This window comes from Marmota marmota, unplaced genomic scaffold (assembly GCF_001458135.2).
Source record: "Marmota marmota marmota unplaced genomic scaffold, marMar, whole genome shotgun sequence".
NCBI lineage: Eukaryota > Metazoa > Chordata > Mammalia > Rodentia > Sciuridae > Marmota > Marmota marmota.
In genome coordinates this window covers 1,338,124-1,352,479 of record NW_025999930.1, presented here as the reverse complement: position 1 = coordinate 1,352,479, position 14,356 = coordinate 1,338,124, and the positions used below count along the sequence as shown (strand labels likewise).

Below are 14,356 nucleotides of genomic sequence, written 5' to 3'. Positions count from 1 at the left end.
TAGAAGTCACATGTGGAATGTAGTCTGGTCCTACTCTAATAGAGTCACAGTCATGATGTTCTATACCCTGCCTACACACTTCCTAAGACTCTGTGTTTATCAGCACTGTGCCTTATTTTAAGTAGGCTGATAGCTAGTTCATCATCACTTACAGCTTAAAGTAGTGACAAAATAAAAACAAGTAGAAGTTAAAGACACACGTGATGTTTTGTTTTGGCTAAATCTCTATACCAGTATCAGTGCAGACGGGGCAGCATTCCCCTTCAGGTACAACAGTGTGGGGGCACATCTGGGGGTGGCACATGGTTTCATCACAGAGCACTTTTCCATCTGAGCAGAGACAGGTGGTGCAGGGCTCAGGAGACCATACAGCTTTGTTGTACATAGTCATGCCCTTTACCAAGCAGTGTCCCTTTTTTCCTAGAAGAGAATAATAACACATTTAAATTTCTTAAGTAGTTACCAGCATTTGTGAATGGACGAGGGCACGATGTGAAGTCAAACTGATATAACCGGCCAAGAGCAGAATCTGTGTGCACACGGTAAACATTTGTACACAGGGTAAAAAGGGCCTCTGAAATGTTTTTCACTGGCTCTCTCTTCAGCTGCTTTCACTAAGCCTCTGAAAATGATCTCCCTATGGTAACTTGACTGTGAACCACACATTCAGCCTGTCTTTCAGGATAGGCTAAGTTACACAACAGAAGGAACAACCTCTAAATCTCAGTTGTTTCTTGTTCAATTTGACAACAAGCAGGCTTCCCAGATTGCCACAGTGATAAGAAAGAGGTTGAAAATCACACTTGAGTTCCAAGTGTCTAATCGTACTGGCCAAAGCAAATTGTGTGGCTATATCTAACTTCAGAGGGGGAAGCAGTGCAGTTCTATGGCATCCCCAGAGAGCTGGAACAGCGCCAGTAACCACCCACATCCCATGCTTGTGGATATAAACACAGAAAAGGTGAAACAGACAGCCTGTTTCTGTGGACATCTCAGTAAGATATTGCAGCTGTCTCTTTTCCAGTTCTTTTATTGTTCAAATAAAATTTGCATACCATAATAGTTGCCCTTTTAAAGTGCACAGTGCAGTGGTTTTTAGTATATTCACTTCTGAACCTATGCTTGTCCACTTATCTGCAACCCTGTATCAGCTAGCTGTAATAGAGAATATTAAGGAATATTTTCTTTCCACCCCAGGTATCATTGCTTATGCCTCTCCTCCATCTGAGCCACTGTCCTCAAATTCTACCCCTAGATAAGCTCTCACTGGTCTCCTCTTTACCCAACCCCTGCCACTGTCTCAGCCCATTCAGGACCTATCTATCTCTCATTTTGATACTTGCAAATAAACTAATCTCACCCATCTATTCACTCTGGAAAAAAATAAACATGATTTTCCCCCCTAATTTTATAAGCACTATAGCTAAACCCTTTCAAAACTCATAACAGTTTGTTTTACAGAAATGAAAAAGCTGATCTTCAAATTTTTATTGAATTATAAAGGATCTAAAATAGCCAAAATAATTTTAAGAAAAAGCTAGAGTCCTCACACTTCCATATTTTAAGAAACTACAAAATGTTTACTACAAAGCTACAGTGACCAGCTTATGCTAGTGTGAATATTGAAAGACCACACATCTATGGCAAATTAATTTTCAAGAAGGATAGAAAAACCACTTAATGAAGAAAGGAACGTCTCTTCACCAAGTGGTGCTGGGACAACTGTATTTCCATATGCAAAAGAATGAGGTTGAACTTCTACCTTGCACCAAATACAAAATATAATTCAAAATGGATCAAAAACCTAAATATATAAAAGCTAAGACTATAAAGTTCTTTGAAGAAGATATAGAGGTAAATCTTCATGACCTCATGTTTGGCAACAGATTCTTAGATATGAAACCAAAAACACAAGCAATGAAAGAAAACAAAAGATACTGTCAAGAAATAAAAAGGCAGCATACACAGGGAGAGAAAATGATTGCAAGTCATATAAGGTCTCTTATCTAAACATATGGTTACAGAAGTCTTTAGAGAAAAAGACAACACAATTTTAAAATGGGCAGAGAGGGTTGGAGCTGTAGCTCATTGGTGGAGCGCTTGCCCAGCATGCATGGGGCACTGGGTTCAATCCTCAGCACAACATAAAAATTAACAAATAAAATAAAGGCATTCTGTTCATCTACAATGACAAAAAAAAATTAAAAATGGGCAAAGAGCTTGAATAGACATTTCTCCAAAGAAGATAAACAATGGACTGTAAGTCATAAAGTCTAATGCCCAACATTATTTGTCAATAGAGATGTGCAAATCAAAATCACAATGAGTTTCTACTTCATACTCACTACAATGATAAGAGTTAAAATTTTTTTAAAATATTTTTTTGTTGTAGATGGACACAGTACCTTTATTTATTTATTTATTTATTTGTGTGGTGCTGAGGATCACACCCAGTGCCTCACACATGCCAGGCAATCACTCTACCACTGAGCTACAGCCCCAGCCATAAAACAATATATTAAATTTAGCATTACCTTATAGCCCAGAACTTTCACTTCTAGGAATATACTTAAAAGAATTGAAAACAGGTGTTCAAATAAAATTCAACAAATGTCCATTGCTACACAACTCACATTAGCCAAAGGGTAGAAGCAACCCAAATGTCTATGAAGTGATGAATGGATAAATAAACAAAAAATGTAATTTTCCATAAATGGAATATTATTTTCAGCTATTAAAAGGAATGAAGTTCTGATACATAGTAAACATGGCTGAGCCTAAAAATGTCACGTATTGTATGATTCCATTTATGTGAAATTTTCAGAATAGGCAGATTCATAGAGACAGATAACCAATGAGGGGTTGCCAAGTGTTGTAGGTAGGAAGGAATGAGGATTTTTTTTTGTCCCGGGTTTTTATTTTTTTATATTTTTTCCTTTAGTTATTGATAGATCTTTATTTTTTATTTATTTAAACATGGTGCTGAGAATTGAACCCAGTGCCTCACACATAAGGCAAGTACACTACCACTGAGCCACAATCCCAGCCCCCAGGGTTTTCTTTTGAGGTGATGAAAATGTTCAGGAACTAGATAGTGGTCATTGTGAATGTACTATAAATATGACTAAATTTACTTTAAAATGGTAAAGTTTATGTTATTTGTAGTAATACAGTAAAAAAAGAAATATTTGGGCTGGGGCTGTAGCTCAGTGGCAGAGTGCTTGCCTAGCATGTGTGAGGCACTGGGTTTAATCCTTAGCATCATATAAAAATAAACAAGTAAAGGTATTCTGTCCATCTACAGCTATAAAAATTTTTTTAAAAAAGAAATATTTTAAGATCACTGTGAAAACATTTTTTGACAATTTAGAATGTTTAATATACATCTTCTGTACTTTTTATGCATATCATCCTATATTACATATATTTAAAATTTTTTTCAGATGGGCATAGAGCTATGAGGATTATGTGCCTATAATCCCAGCTACTGAGAGGCTGAGGCAAGGTGGTTGCTGGAACCCACAAGTTAGAGATCTTGATCTCTATCTCAAAAATAAATAAATATGAAAATAAATTTTTAAACAGATGTGAGATCACATTATGTGTACTACTTTTAAATCTTTTAATTGTTTTATTATTATAGCCTGGATATCTTTTTCCTTAACTAAGAAAATTTATCTTTCTTTAGTGGTTATGGATACACTTCTATAACAATGACTGTTTTAGTTGATTTCTTTGCCTCTCATTTCCCACTTATGGTGTAAATGTGGCCTAAATCACCAGTTTTTGTGATAATGGTATGTTTTTTTCTGTTAACTCAATGGAAATAATAATTTAGAAGCATTTGGTCTTATTAAGATAATGTATGAATTACTGGCCATAGAAAAGTATATGATGTTGTTTTCTTTTGTCTTTTCGAAGTTCTGTTTAATGGTGACATACCTATAATTACTTTTTTCTTATAAACTTAGAAAAATGTGGTTCATTAAATACTAGTTTTTAAAAATACCTAATTGAAACCTTTAGCAGAATTTCCAGTCTTTTCAACCTTTAAAAAGATAGTAATTTAGTCTTTTTTTAATATTTATTTTTTAGTTGTAGTTGGACACAATACCCTTATTTTTTAAAAAAAAAATATTTATTTTTTAGGTGTAGATGGACAATGCCTTTATTTTTATGTGGTGCTGAGGATTGAACCCAAGTCCCGCCTGTGCTAGACGAGTGCTCCACCGCTGAGCCACAATCCCAGCCCCCCACAATACCCTTATTTTATTTATTTATTTTTATGTGGTGATGAGGACCGAACCTAGGGTCTCGCTCATGCTAGGTGAGCACTCTACTGCTGAGCCACAACCCCGGCCCGTAATTTAGTCTTTTTATAAAATAAATTCAGTGGCTTTCACTCCATTTCTGAAAAAAATTTGGATTGAAATATTTAATAACTGTGTGTTCATAAAATCATTTGAATAATTTATTTCTATTCTATATAATCTGTAGTTACAAATGAAGAAGCCCCTTAAATATTTTTTAATTTAGCTGTATTATGATTATAACTATTTAAAATGCATAAAATGCATTCAAACTGGAAAGAAATAACCCAAAATGATAGCTTTGATTTTATTAGCATAGTGGTAGGATAATTTTTTTTTAATTTTTCCAATAATTTTGTGTAATTATGTTTCTTAAATTAATTTTTTTACATTATCCTAAAATGTACATTTTTAGATTAAACCAAAAGTTAGGAAGTGTGCTAACTTGGATTTTTCTTTTAAAATTTAATTTCTTGGAGGTTCTCTTTCTCTCTCTCTCTTGCCTCTCCCAATCTTCTTTCTCTCTCACACTATTCTCTTACCTGGTAAAACATCATAGCTTGATTCTACTCCAGGAAAACTTGAAATTGATTCAAACTTTTCCTCTGTGCTGTAATCAAAGTGAACTGTGGGAAATGTTCTTGCTACTGGTGCAACAGTTGTTTGTGGAATTCCAGCGTGTCTGTTTGACCTGTGGTTGAGTGAGGAACTTTTCCTCAGTCTTCGATAATACATCTTCCTCCTTTGCTTTCTAGGAGTGTCTTCATTTTGTCCAAAGTCAGGTTGGAAAATGATAAGCAGAACAAAACAGAACCAAACTGCAAACTTCATGTTTGCTTTAGTGAATCTGGTTTCTAGGATGAAACAAAATTTCAAAGTTAGTGCTGACTGAATTTTTATCCTGAAAATTGGCTTGTTATTGCTAGTAATTCCTCAGTAGGAAGGCTTTGAGAAATAATGTTGATGTGATACATGGGTTGTATCCTATGGTATTACTGCCAAATCAAAATTTGGACTTTTTCTATAAGAATAAAAGAACGTTTCACATCTTTATCTCTAGACCAGGTTTGAGCAAACTTGGACCATAAAAGGCCAAATAGTAAATATTTCAGGCATTATAACTGTGTTCTCTGTTGTGACTATTCAGCTATGCCACTGTAGCATAAAGTCAGCCACAGATGATATGCAAATGAACGAGTATGTCTTTGTTCCAATAAAATGCTCATTACTGTCAAAGACAGACTTGGCACCTGGGCTGCAGTCAACTGACTCCTCTCTGGGCCTCACTATGCTCTGGGTTTTTGGCAATTACTTAAGAGATTTCTCTTCACCTGTCTGCTAAGGCATTCTGTGACTAAAATCACCTACAACCCATTTCACCTGTCTTTCTGGTTTTTTGTTTTGTTTTGTTTTGTTTTTTGGTTTGGTTTTTGATTTTTGGTACTGGGGATTGAACTCAGGTGTACTCAACCACTGAGCCATATCCCCAGCCCTATTTTTGTATTTTATTTAGAGGCAGGGTCTCACTGAGTTGCTTAGTCCCTTGCCTTTGCTGAGGCTGGCTTTGAATTCACAATCCTCCTGCCTCAGCCTCCCGAGCTGCTGGGATTACAGGTGTGTATCTCTACACCCAGCTCCTGTCTTTCTATTTTGATATCTTATTCTCTAGCTTTCTAATTTATTGGGGAATGACCTGATTGTACCACATAAAAGTAACAGTCACATGACATCAGTGATAAACAAAAGAAAGAGAGTAACTCTTAATTGGCAGGTCTAGTGGCCAGTGCAGGGCCAAGCATGTTGTGAAACTAAAAAAGGAATTGAGAAAATAAGTATTTAGGCACAGTTTAGCCATCAGCATTGGGTCAGATGACTGGTGCATTCCAGTGAAGTTGGGTAGTATGGACAGGTAAAGAGAAATTTCTACAGGTAATTGCCAGGACTGCAGTCAGAGCTCCCCTGAACTTCAATTAGTTCTGCCAGCGAAGCTGGTGCAACTTCCACTGCCTCTCAAAAGTCAGCTGAGACACCTTTTTTAAATGCACACACCCCACCCCCACCCCCATGCACCACTTGCTGCCCCATCCTGACAGCCCTTCTGCAGTCCTCAAGGCCCAACCTGAGATGGAGAGCTGCTGCACAAAGTCCAACATCCATTTCTGATAAAATCTCAGCACTAGGAATGAAAGGGAAAAGTCATCCCTGTGATAGCTGTCATTTTTAAAAAACTTACAGCTAACCTCATACTTAGTAGTAAAAATTCAATCTTTTCTACTTAAGATCAGGCACAATGCAAGGACATCAGTTCACAGCACTTCTTTCTGCTCAATATTTTACTGCATTTTCTAGCCAGTATAATAATACAAGTTCAAGAAATAAAATATGTGTCCATATTGTACATAAATACCACTTTATAATCTCTGAACAGATAGTTTTTATTGTTGTTCTTGGGGAGGCTTCATTTTGTTTTGTTTTTGGTACTGGAATTGAACCCAGGGGCAGCACCACTGAGCTACATTCCCAGTCCTTTTTACTTCATTAGTTTGAGACAAGGTCTCCCTAACTTGCTGAGGCTGGCCTCAAACTTATGATCCTCCTGCCTCAGCAGGAATTACAGGTGTGTGCCCCTTCGCCCAGCAGAAAATACATTTTTAATGTGGAACAGGGCATATTTACTAACAGACCCAAATATATTTTGTCTTCCTATAACATTTAAGAAGACTAGGATTTTAATTCTTATAAACCTGCCCTTTTTAGAAAATGCATCCAGAATGAAAAAAAAAAAAAAGAAATAAAACTGGCTTTATTTACAAATGTCTTAGTCATTTATATAGAAAATCTCATGGAATTCACCAAAAAAGCTCCTACAACTAATAAGAGAATTTAGCAAGGTGTTAGGATGTAAGATCAATCTACAAAAATCAAGGCCATTTCTATGTACTAACTACAATCAGAAATAGAAGTAAAAAATACAGTACCATTTATAATAGCATAAAAATGTGAAATACTAAAGAATACTTCTGACAAAAGATTGGCACAGTGTTCATCTTGGAACTTATAAAAGTGTAGCTAAAAACAATTAAGACCTCTATAAGTAGAAATACATACCATGTATGTGGATCAGATGACTCAATGTTGTTAAATTCTCAATTCTTCCCCATATTAATCTATAGATTTATCACAAAACCAATTCTAGCAGGCTGTTTTGGTTAAAAATTGACAAGTTAGTTCTAATTTTATCTGGAAACTGTAGAAGGTATAGACTACCCTGTAAACCATGTCTGTGTTTGCCTCAAGACAGGGGTGAGGGTTTATCTGTGAGACAGGTGGCAATCACCAAAGGTCATGAGGGAGCTTTTGAAGGTGGTGATGTTCATTTTCTGGATTGTGGTAGTAGTTTTCCAGGTACCTTTATGTATGCTTTAATTTTCAGTTGTCTTCACTATTGTACTTGAACAGGACTATCACTTTATGTTATGAGGAAGTAACACATTTAAGTTGTGTATTAACAAAAGCCACAGTCTACACTAGTCCCAGGTATTTAACAATGTTGTATGATCTACACTTTCATCAGGGAGGGGAAATCATGTCATGTAGGACCTTAGGAAGTAGGCCATGGAGCTGATAGTAGTTGCAGCTAGGGCTGAGAAATTACAGCCCAGAAGACACATTGGGCCTGCTAACTTGTTTCTGTACAACCTTCAAGCTAAAATGTTTTTGTTGTTTTTAAATAGTTAAAAAAAATATATAGCTGGGATGTTTCTCAGTGGTAGAATACTTATCAAACATATACAAGTCCTTGGATATGATTCCCTGCTCTGCTAAAAAAAAATTTTATGATAGATGAAATTAAAATTTCAGGGCTGGGGTTGTGGCTCAGGGGTAGACCGCTCGCCTAGCACGTCTAAGGCACTGGGTTCAATCCTCAGCACCACATAAAAATAAAATAAAGATATTGTGTGCACCTATAACTAAAAAATAAAAATAAATTTCAGTGTACATAAAGTATATACACTGGAACACACCATGCTCATTTGTTTCTGTGTTGTTTATGGTTAGGTGCTACAACAGCAGGGCTCAGTAGTTGCAATCAAGACTCATAATCTGGCCTAGATTTTTCTAAAGTCATTTACAGCGAATGGTTGCCAGCTCATAGTTTAGAGCAGTGCTTCTCAGTTGTGGAGGGATTTTGTCCTCTGGGGATATTTGGCAATTTCTGGAGACATTTTTAGTAGTCATAGTTGGGAAGGGCAATGTAGGTGTCCAGTGGGAAGAGGCCAGGAATGCTGTTAAACATCTTACTGTGTGCAGGGCAGCCTGCTGCAACAGAGAATCAGCTAGCCCAAATATCAATTGTGCTGAGGTCCGTGAAACCTGATTTAGAGAAATAAAGAGTTATTCTAGGCTTTTAATCAAGACAGTCATATATTGCTATAGGTAAAACATAATGAATTATAATTGGATGGAGTCTTTCTTTGGTTAGTTATCAAAAGGAACAGTGGAAAATAATCATCATTTCCTATGGTAACCTCCTTCCCAAAGTTTTCTCCCAAGTCCAAGACTTTGTTTTCATTTGATCTATTTCCAAGTCTTGTACTGCATGTTACAGAGGAAAAATCCAGACTCATTATCCTCCATATTGAATCTTTAAATTCTTAATGGCAGATGGCACTACTGCTGGTGTCATTGTCCACATTATGCATGCAATTTCTGCAGTCAGAATTCTGATCCTTGATTTCTGAACCTCCCTGGAGTTTGTTGTGTTTCTCTTATGTCTAGGTGATTCTATTGGTTCCTAGCACACTGTATGGAACTTGCTTTGATTGAACTTCTGACATCATCTACTTTTCTGTAGTAGGGAACTCTAATTCCTTGGGCCTCACCTTGTATTCATACAGCATTGGCAGAAAGTTCCTCCTTAGCTTAAGATACAATTTGTTGTCCACATGATAGCCCATGTGAGATTTAAAAGCCGGATGCAATGGCACACTCCTCCCTGAATCCCAGTGGCTCGGGAGACTGAGGCAGAAGGATCATGAGCTCAAAGGCAGCCTCAGCAAAAGTGAGGCCCTAAGCAACTCAGTGAGACCCTGCCTATAAATAAAATACAAAATAGGGCTGGGATGTGGCTTAGTAGTTGAGTGTCCCTGAGTTCAATCCCCAGTACCCCCCAAAAAGAGATTTAAAGATAAAACCATGTTCACAGTTTTTTCCTGAGTTTTTAATATTTTTCATCAGTGATTTTTAAAATGTGTTTAAATTTAGAAAAACAATACATATTTTTTAAAACCAAAATGATACAGAAGTCTATAAGGCAGAAAAGACAAGTTGCCTTAACCATAATTCATAGTTTAGTACAAGGGTAGTCAAATGTTTTCATTAAGGGCCAGAGAGTAAATATTTTGGGGTTTGCAGGCCAGTGTTCTCTGTCACAGCTACTCAGCTTTGTTGCTGTAGCCACAAAGTAACCCTTGAAAATAAGGAAATGGGTAGGCATAACTGTGTTCTGATGGCACTTTGTTTAAAAACAGGATTTGGTCTGTGGGCTACAGCTTTCCAACCCCAAGTTTAGTATGTCTTTCATGACCCCTTCTAATAAACATATACATTTGAGCATAAATGGCATTGTTGCATATATCATGTATCACCTGGAAGTATTCTTAATTTTATTTTTAAATTTTTAATTTACAAATAATAGTAGAGTCTCTGTTGTTTTTAAACTATATTATTTTGGGTTGACTTTTTGATGTAGTTTAGCATTTATGAATCACTTTGGTCAAGCTTATTAATAAATCTTGGAGCCCTGTTATAGGTAGCTACAAGTGCAGAATTGTTATCTTTCTGGTACTTTTATCATTACATCAATATTCTTCACATCTCTAGTATTGCTTTTTGCCAAAATAGCTACTTTGTCTAATGTTGGTATAGTTGCTTTCTTTTGGTTAATATCTGCCTTATATAAATGTGTACATACATAATGTGTGTATCTTTTTTTGTATCATTTTTCTTTCAGCCTTTCTATTTTTTTTTTTTTTTTCATTTTTATGTTGCTGGGCCAGGGCCTCCTATGTGCTAGGTAAGTGTTCTAGCACTGAGCTACATCCCCAGCCCTATTATATTTTTGATATGCTTTTTATTAGTAGCATTTTTAATGAAGTCTGGTAATCTTTGTATCTTGATTGGAACATATAACCTGTTTATATTTAATGTAATAGTTGATACGTTTGAGTTTAAACCTACTTTTTGATGATTCGCTTTCTATTTTTTTCCTGTTTATTCTATATTCCTTTTTCCATTTTATTGCTCTTTTTAACTGACTTCATTTTTTGTCATTCCATGATATACTTTCTACTATTCCGTTTTTTTGTAGAAATCACCACATACATCCTTGACTTATCAATGTCTAATATAAATTAGTACCTTGTCCTTTTCCTGGACAATGCAAAAACTAGGACAAACTTGATTCCAGTTGGCCCATCCTGGCACATATGCCACTCTTAGTTTTTTAATTCTAGATAGATCTTAAACCCTCAAAAGATTATCATCATCGTTATGTACTCAAAGTTCATCTAGATCTTTTTCAACCTTGCCACTATTATTTGGAGCTAGTAACTCTTTTTTTTTTTTTTTCCTGAGGAGCTGCTGCCTTTTGTTGTCACAGGCTATTTAACAGCATTGCTGGCCTCAACCCACTAGATGCCACTAGCACCTCCCCACCAGTTGAGACAACAAATCTGTTTCCAGACATTACCAAGTATGGCCTGCCCTGCAGTTGAGACCACTTATGCAGATTTACCTAACATATTTATCCTATTCAGTTCTTCTCACTCCTTCCTTATCTCCAATCTTTTTGAGGATTATTTTCCTTCTGGTTAAAGAATATCTTTTAGTATTTACTTCTGTGCAGATCTGTTGAGGATCAGTTCTCTTTTTGTTTTTCTGAAAATGTTTAGATATCACCTTCATTTTGAAAGTATATATTTTCTGGATATAGAATTTTAGGTTGAAAAGTGTTTCTAGAGCATATATACTCTAGATACACTTCCTATATCTTTATTGTTTCTGTTGATTCTGTGGAGAAGACATATCTCAAACTAATTATTTCTTCTTTAAAAGAAACTTTCCCCCCCGCTGACTGCTAAGATGTTCTCTTTGTCTTTGGTTTTCAGCTGTTTTGCTCCAATGTACATAGGTATGATTCTCATATCTGGGATTCATAGGACTTTCTGAATTTGTGTCCTAATGTTCATCAAATTTAGGACCATCTCAGCCCTTATCTCTTTGCACACAGGTCTATCATGCTTCTCTCATCTCCTTGTCATGACTGCACTTACTGGTGTGACAGCCTCCTCATTATGTCTTCAATGTCACTTTGCCTCCTAATACTTTTTGTTCTGATGCTTCACGATTTACTTCGATGATTCTCCTCACTCATCTTTTGGTTCATTAATACTCTCTTCAGCTGCAGTTTATATACTGTTAACTCCAGCTATTGACTTCTATTGTTTCTTTTTCTTGTTTCCAATTCTGTTGAAATTTTTACTCGTCTTTTACTTTTTTAATATATTTATTGTGTTTGCTATAAAGTCTGTGTTTGAAGAATAGTTTTCTGGACTCTCTATTATCATCTATTATTTCTTTAGGCTTGTAGTCATGTTGTTCTTTTTCTTCATTTGCCTAAAGACCTTTGATTTGCTGCCAGACATAGTAGGAAAATTACTGAAAAATAGGATTTATGTATTTTCTATCCAAAGATTTACATTTTTGGTATGAGGTTGAGGGCACTACCAATCATACACTGAATTATTTGAAGCTGACCTTCTATTTAATAATTACACTTTGGTTCCCATTTGAAACTGCCAATTTCACCAGCAATACTGTTCTCACCACCCCCACTTTTTGGCCCTTTTCCTTGTTTTTATATCTCTCCTGCCTCATCAGACTGTTCTAAAGATCTGCTAACATTCTCAGCCACCTCTTCTGGAATCCACAGATTGTTCCAGAAGAAAAGCTGTTCCAAACCTCCCTGGATTTTAGGCCTAATCCAAACACTGGTCCTGTTGTTTTTCTCATCTTCCTACCTAGTTATTGTCAGCAGAACAATGAGTCTGACTTGCCTTGTCAGAGCAGCTCCTTAAGGTTCATTTTGCTTATTGCAGAAATATGTATCCTCTTAGAAAAAGTTACAGGTTGCAAAAGTTTGTGATTCTTATGTGTCTAAAAATACTTTCTATGTGATTGAAAATAGAATTATGGTTTCAAAATTATTTTAATCATTTTTCCATAGTACTTTGCAGATTATCAGCCCATTGTTTTCTTATTTAGTGTTGATGAGACATTTGACTTGAAATCTGATTCACATCCCTTTGTAGAAATTTCTGTTCCTATGATTTTTTAAAAAAATTTTTCAATGCATCTTTGATATTCAGAAATTTTCCTATGATATGCCTAGAAATAGTTTATTGTTGTTGTTCGGTTTTTCCTTCTTGGGATTTTTTTTTTTCTCTCCCTTCAAGCTCTCTTTACTATCTGCTCTGTCCTATGCCTTTTCAAGGCTACATTTTCATTCCTTTTTTTTGGCGGGGGGGTGGTTACTGGGGATTGACCTTAGGGGCACTTGACCACTGAGGGACATCCCAACCCTATTTTGTATTTTATTTAGAAACAGGGTATCGCTGAGTTGCTTAGCACCTCACCATTGCCAAGGCTGGCTTTGAACGCTTGATCCTCCTGCCTCAGCCTCCTAAACTGATGGGATTAAAGGCGTGGGACAGCTACATTTTCCCTCTTTAAACTCAATTCTATCTTCCCTCTATGAAGGACTCCTTAGTTTCTGTCCCACCAGGAATCCACTTATTTCCCAGTATAGCTATTTATATTCATGCACTTACTTGTTTGTAACATATCTTCTGTTATTTCTATGGACTTGGTAAGAGAAAAAGGGGCACAGTGTCTTGGTTTGCCCTCTTGAATCTCAGTCATTCTAAAATTCTTCTGCCAAAGTCACCCTCTAAGTCAGGTTTCACCTGCGTGGACCTGCCACTCCATCATCTTGGCTCAGCAGCCAGCAGTCTCTGAGGCAGCCCCTGTCCACTTTAGCAGTAAGCTTCATACATCATGTATGTATGTTAATTACTGCAGTGGTGTCAAATCCATTGCTGTAGGTCATTAAAATGACATACTTGATTAGCTTTTTATGATCTACTTTAGTTTCAGAAAAATTAACATGGGCTATATAAAGAAGCCTATTGGTACCTGAAATTGTAAAAGTTAATTCGTAGAGCAAGGTAGCATGTTGAAAAGGAGTAGCATTAGCAGCAGGGGAAAGCAATATAAAAATTTGAGCTGTGGGGCAGAGTAGAGCTAGAATTTGCGGAGGCAAGCGAACTCTGATGGACACACAGCATTAATGCTCTGCACGGTATAAACTGTGCACACTGACATTTTCTTTGTTTGACAGTCACATGTGCAGACTCACTATCCTGTGAAAGGTGAGGGTCTTGAGAAGGCAGGCCCTGACCTCAGAGCTCGAGGACAAACTCCCAGGAAGGTCTCCGGCATCTGGTTGTCCCAGCCTCCTAGAAGCACCCACTTGCCAGGGCATGGCCTACGTGAGTGTGCAGGAGGGTGTGCCTGCTGTGACCCTAGTATTCACATCCCGGTAATTTCGCTCATTCTCTCTTTGTCCCTCAAGTCGACTCATTTTTCTTATCCAGAAATGTACAGAAGTAAATTGACAGATATGTATCTTAATTTTGACAAAATTAGTGTCTCATTAAAATTTTAAATGAATTTTATGAAATGACCTCTTAAAAGTAATTTTATAATTGATGTTTAGGTCCTTGTTATTTTCAGTGTCCTATAGAATTTTGCTTTACATTTAATGTTTGCCTCAAAAAGCAACATTACAGTGGAGCTAAAATTTTATGACATTCTAATCACAATATCATTTTTATCAGTAAAGTTTTTTCTTTTTAGCACTTTTGTATTTATCCCAACATTAAATATCATCTGTAAACTTGATTAACTTATCATTTTTCTCCAAA

General features: G+C 36.3%; 2 protein-coding genes across 6 annotated transcripts in view; one reads left to right on the top strand and one right to left on the bottom strand.

The window, feature by feature from the left end:
- The window catches only part of LOC107159670 (centromere protein P), a 227,944-nt gene that overhangs the window by 161,716 nt on the left and 51,872 nt on the right, over positions 1 to 14,356 (top strand). The gene's annotated exons all lie outside the window — the stretch shown is intronic.
- The window catches only part of Ecm2 (extracellular matrix protein 2), a 33,156-nt gene that overhangs the window by 17,556 nt on the left and 1,244 nt on the right, over positions 1 to 14,356 (bottom strand). For 2 of the 5 annotated variants that reach the window (XM_015506264.2, XM_015506269.2), the window contains exons 3-6: positions 8,613 to 8,684; positions 7,419 to 7,510; positions 4,853 to 5,164; positions 232 to 420 (exon numbers count right to left, since the gene is read on the bottom strand). In XM_015506264.2, the coding sequence (XP_015361750.1) occupies positions 232 to 420; positions 4,853 to 5,141 (478 nt within the window). In that variant the 5' untranslated portion in view covers positions 5,142 to 5,164; positions 7,419 to 7,510; positions 8,613 to 8,684. The remainder of the gene's footprint in view (positions 1 to 231; positions 421 to 4,852; positions 5,165 to 7,418; positions 7,511 to 8,612; positions 8,685 to 14,356) is intronic. The other 3 variants (XM_015506267.2, XM_048800515.1, XM_048800514.1) reach the window with 2 other exon arrangements.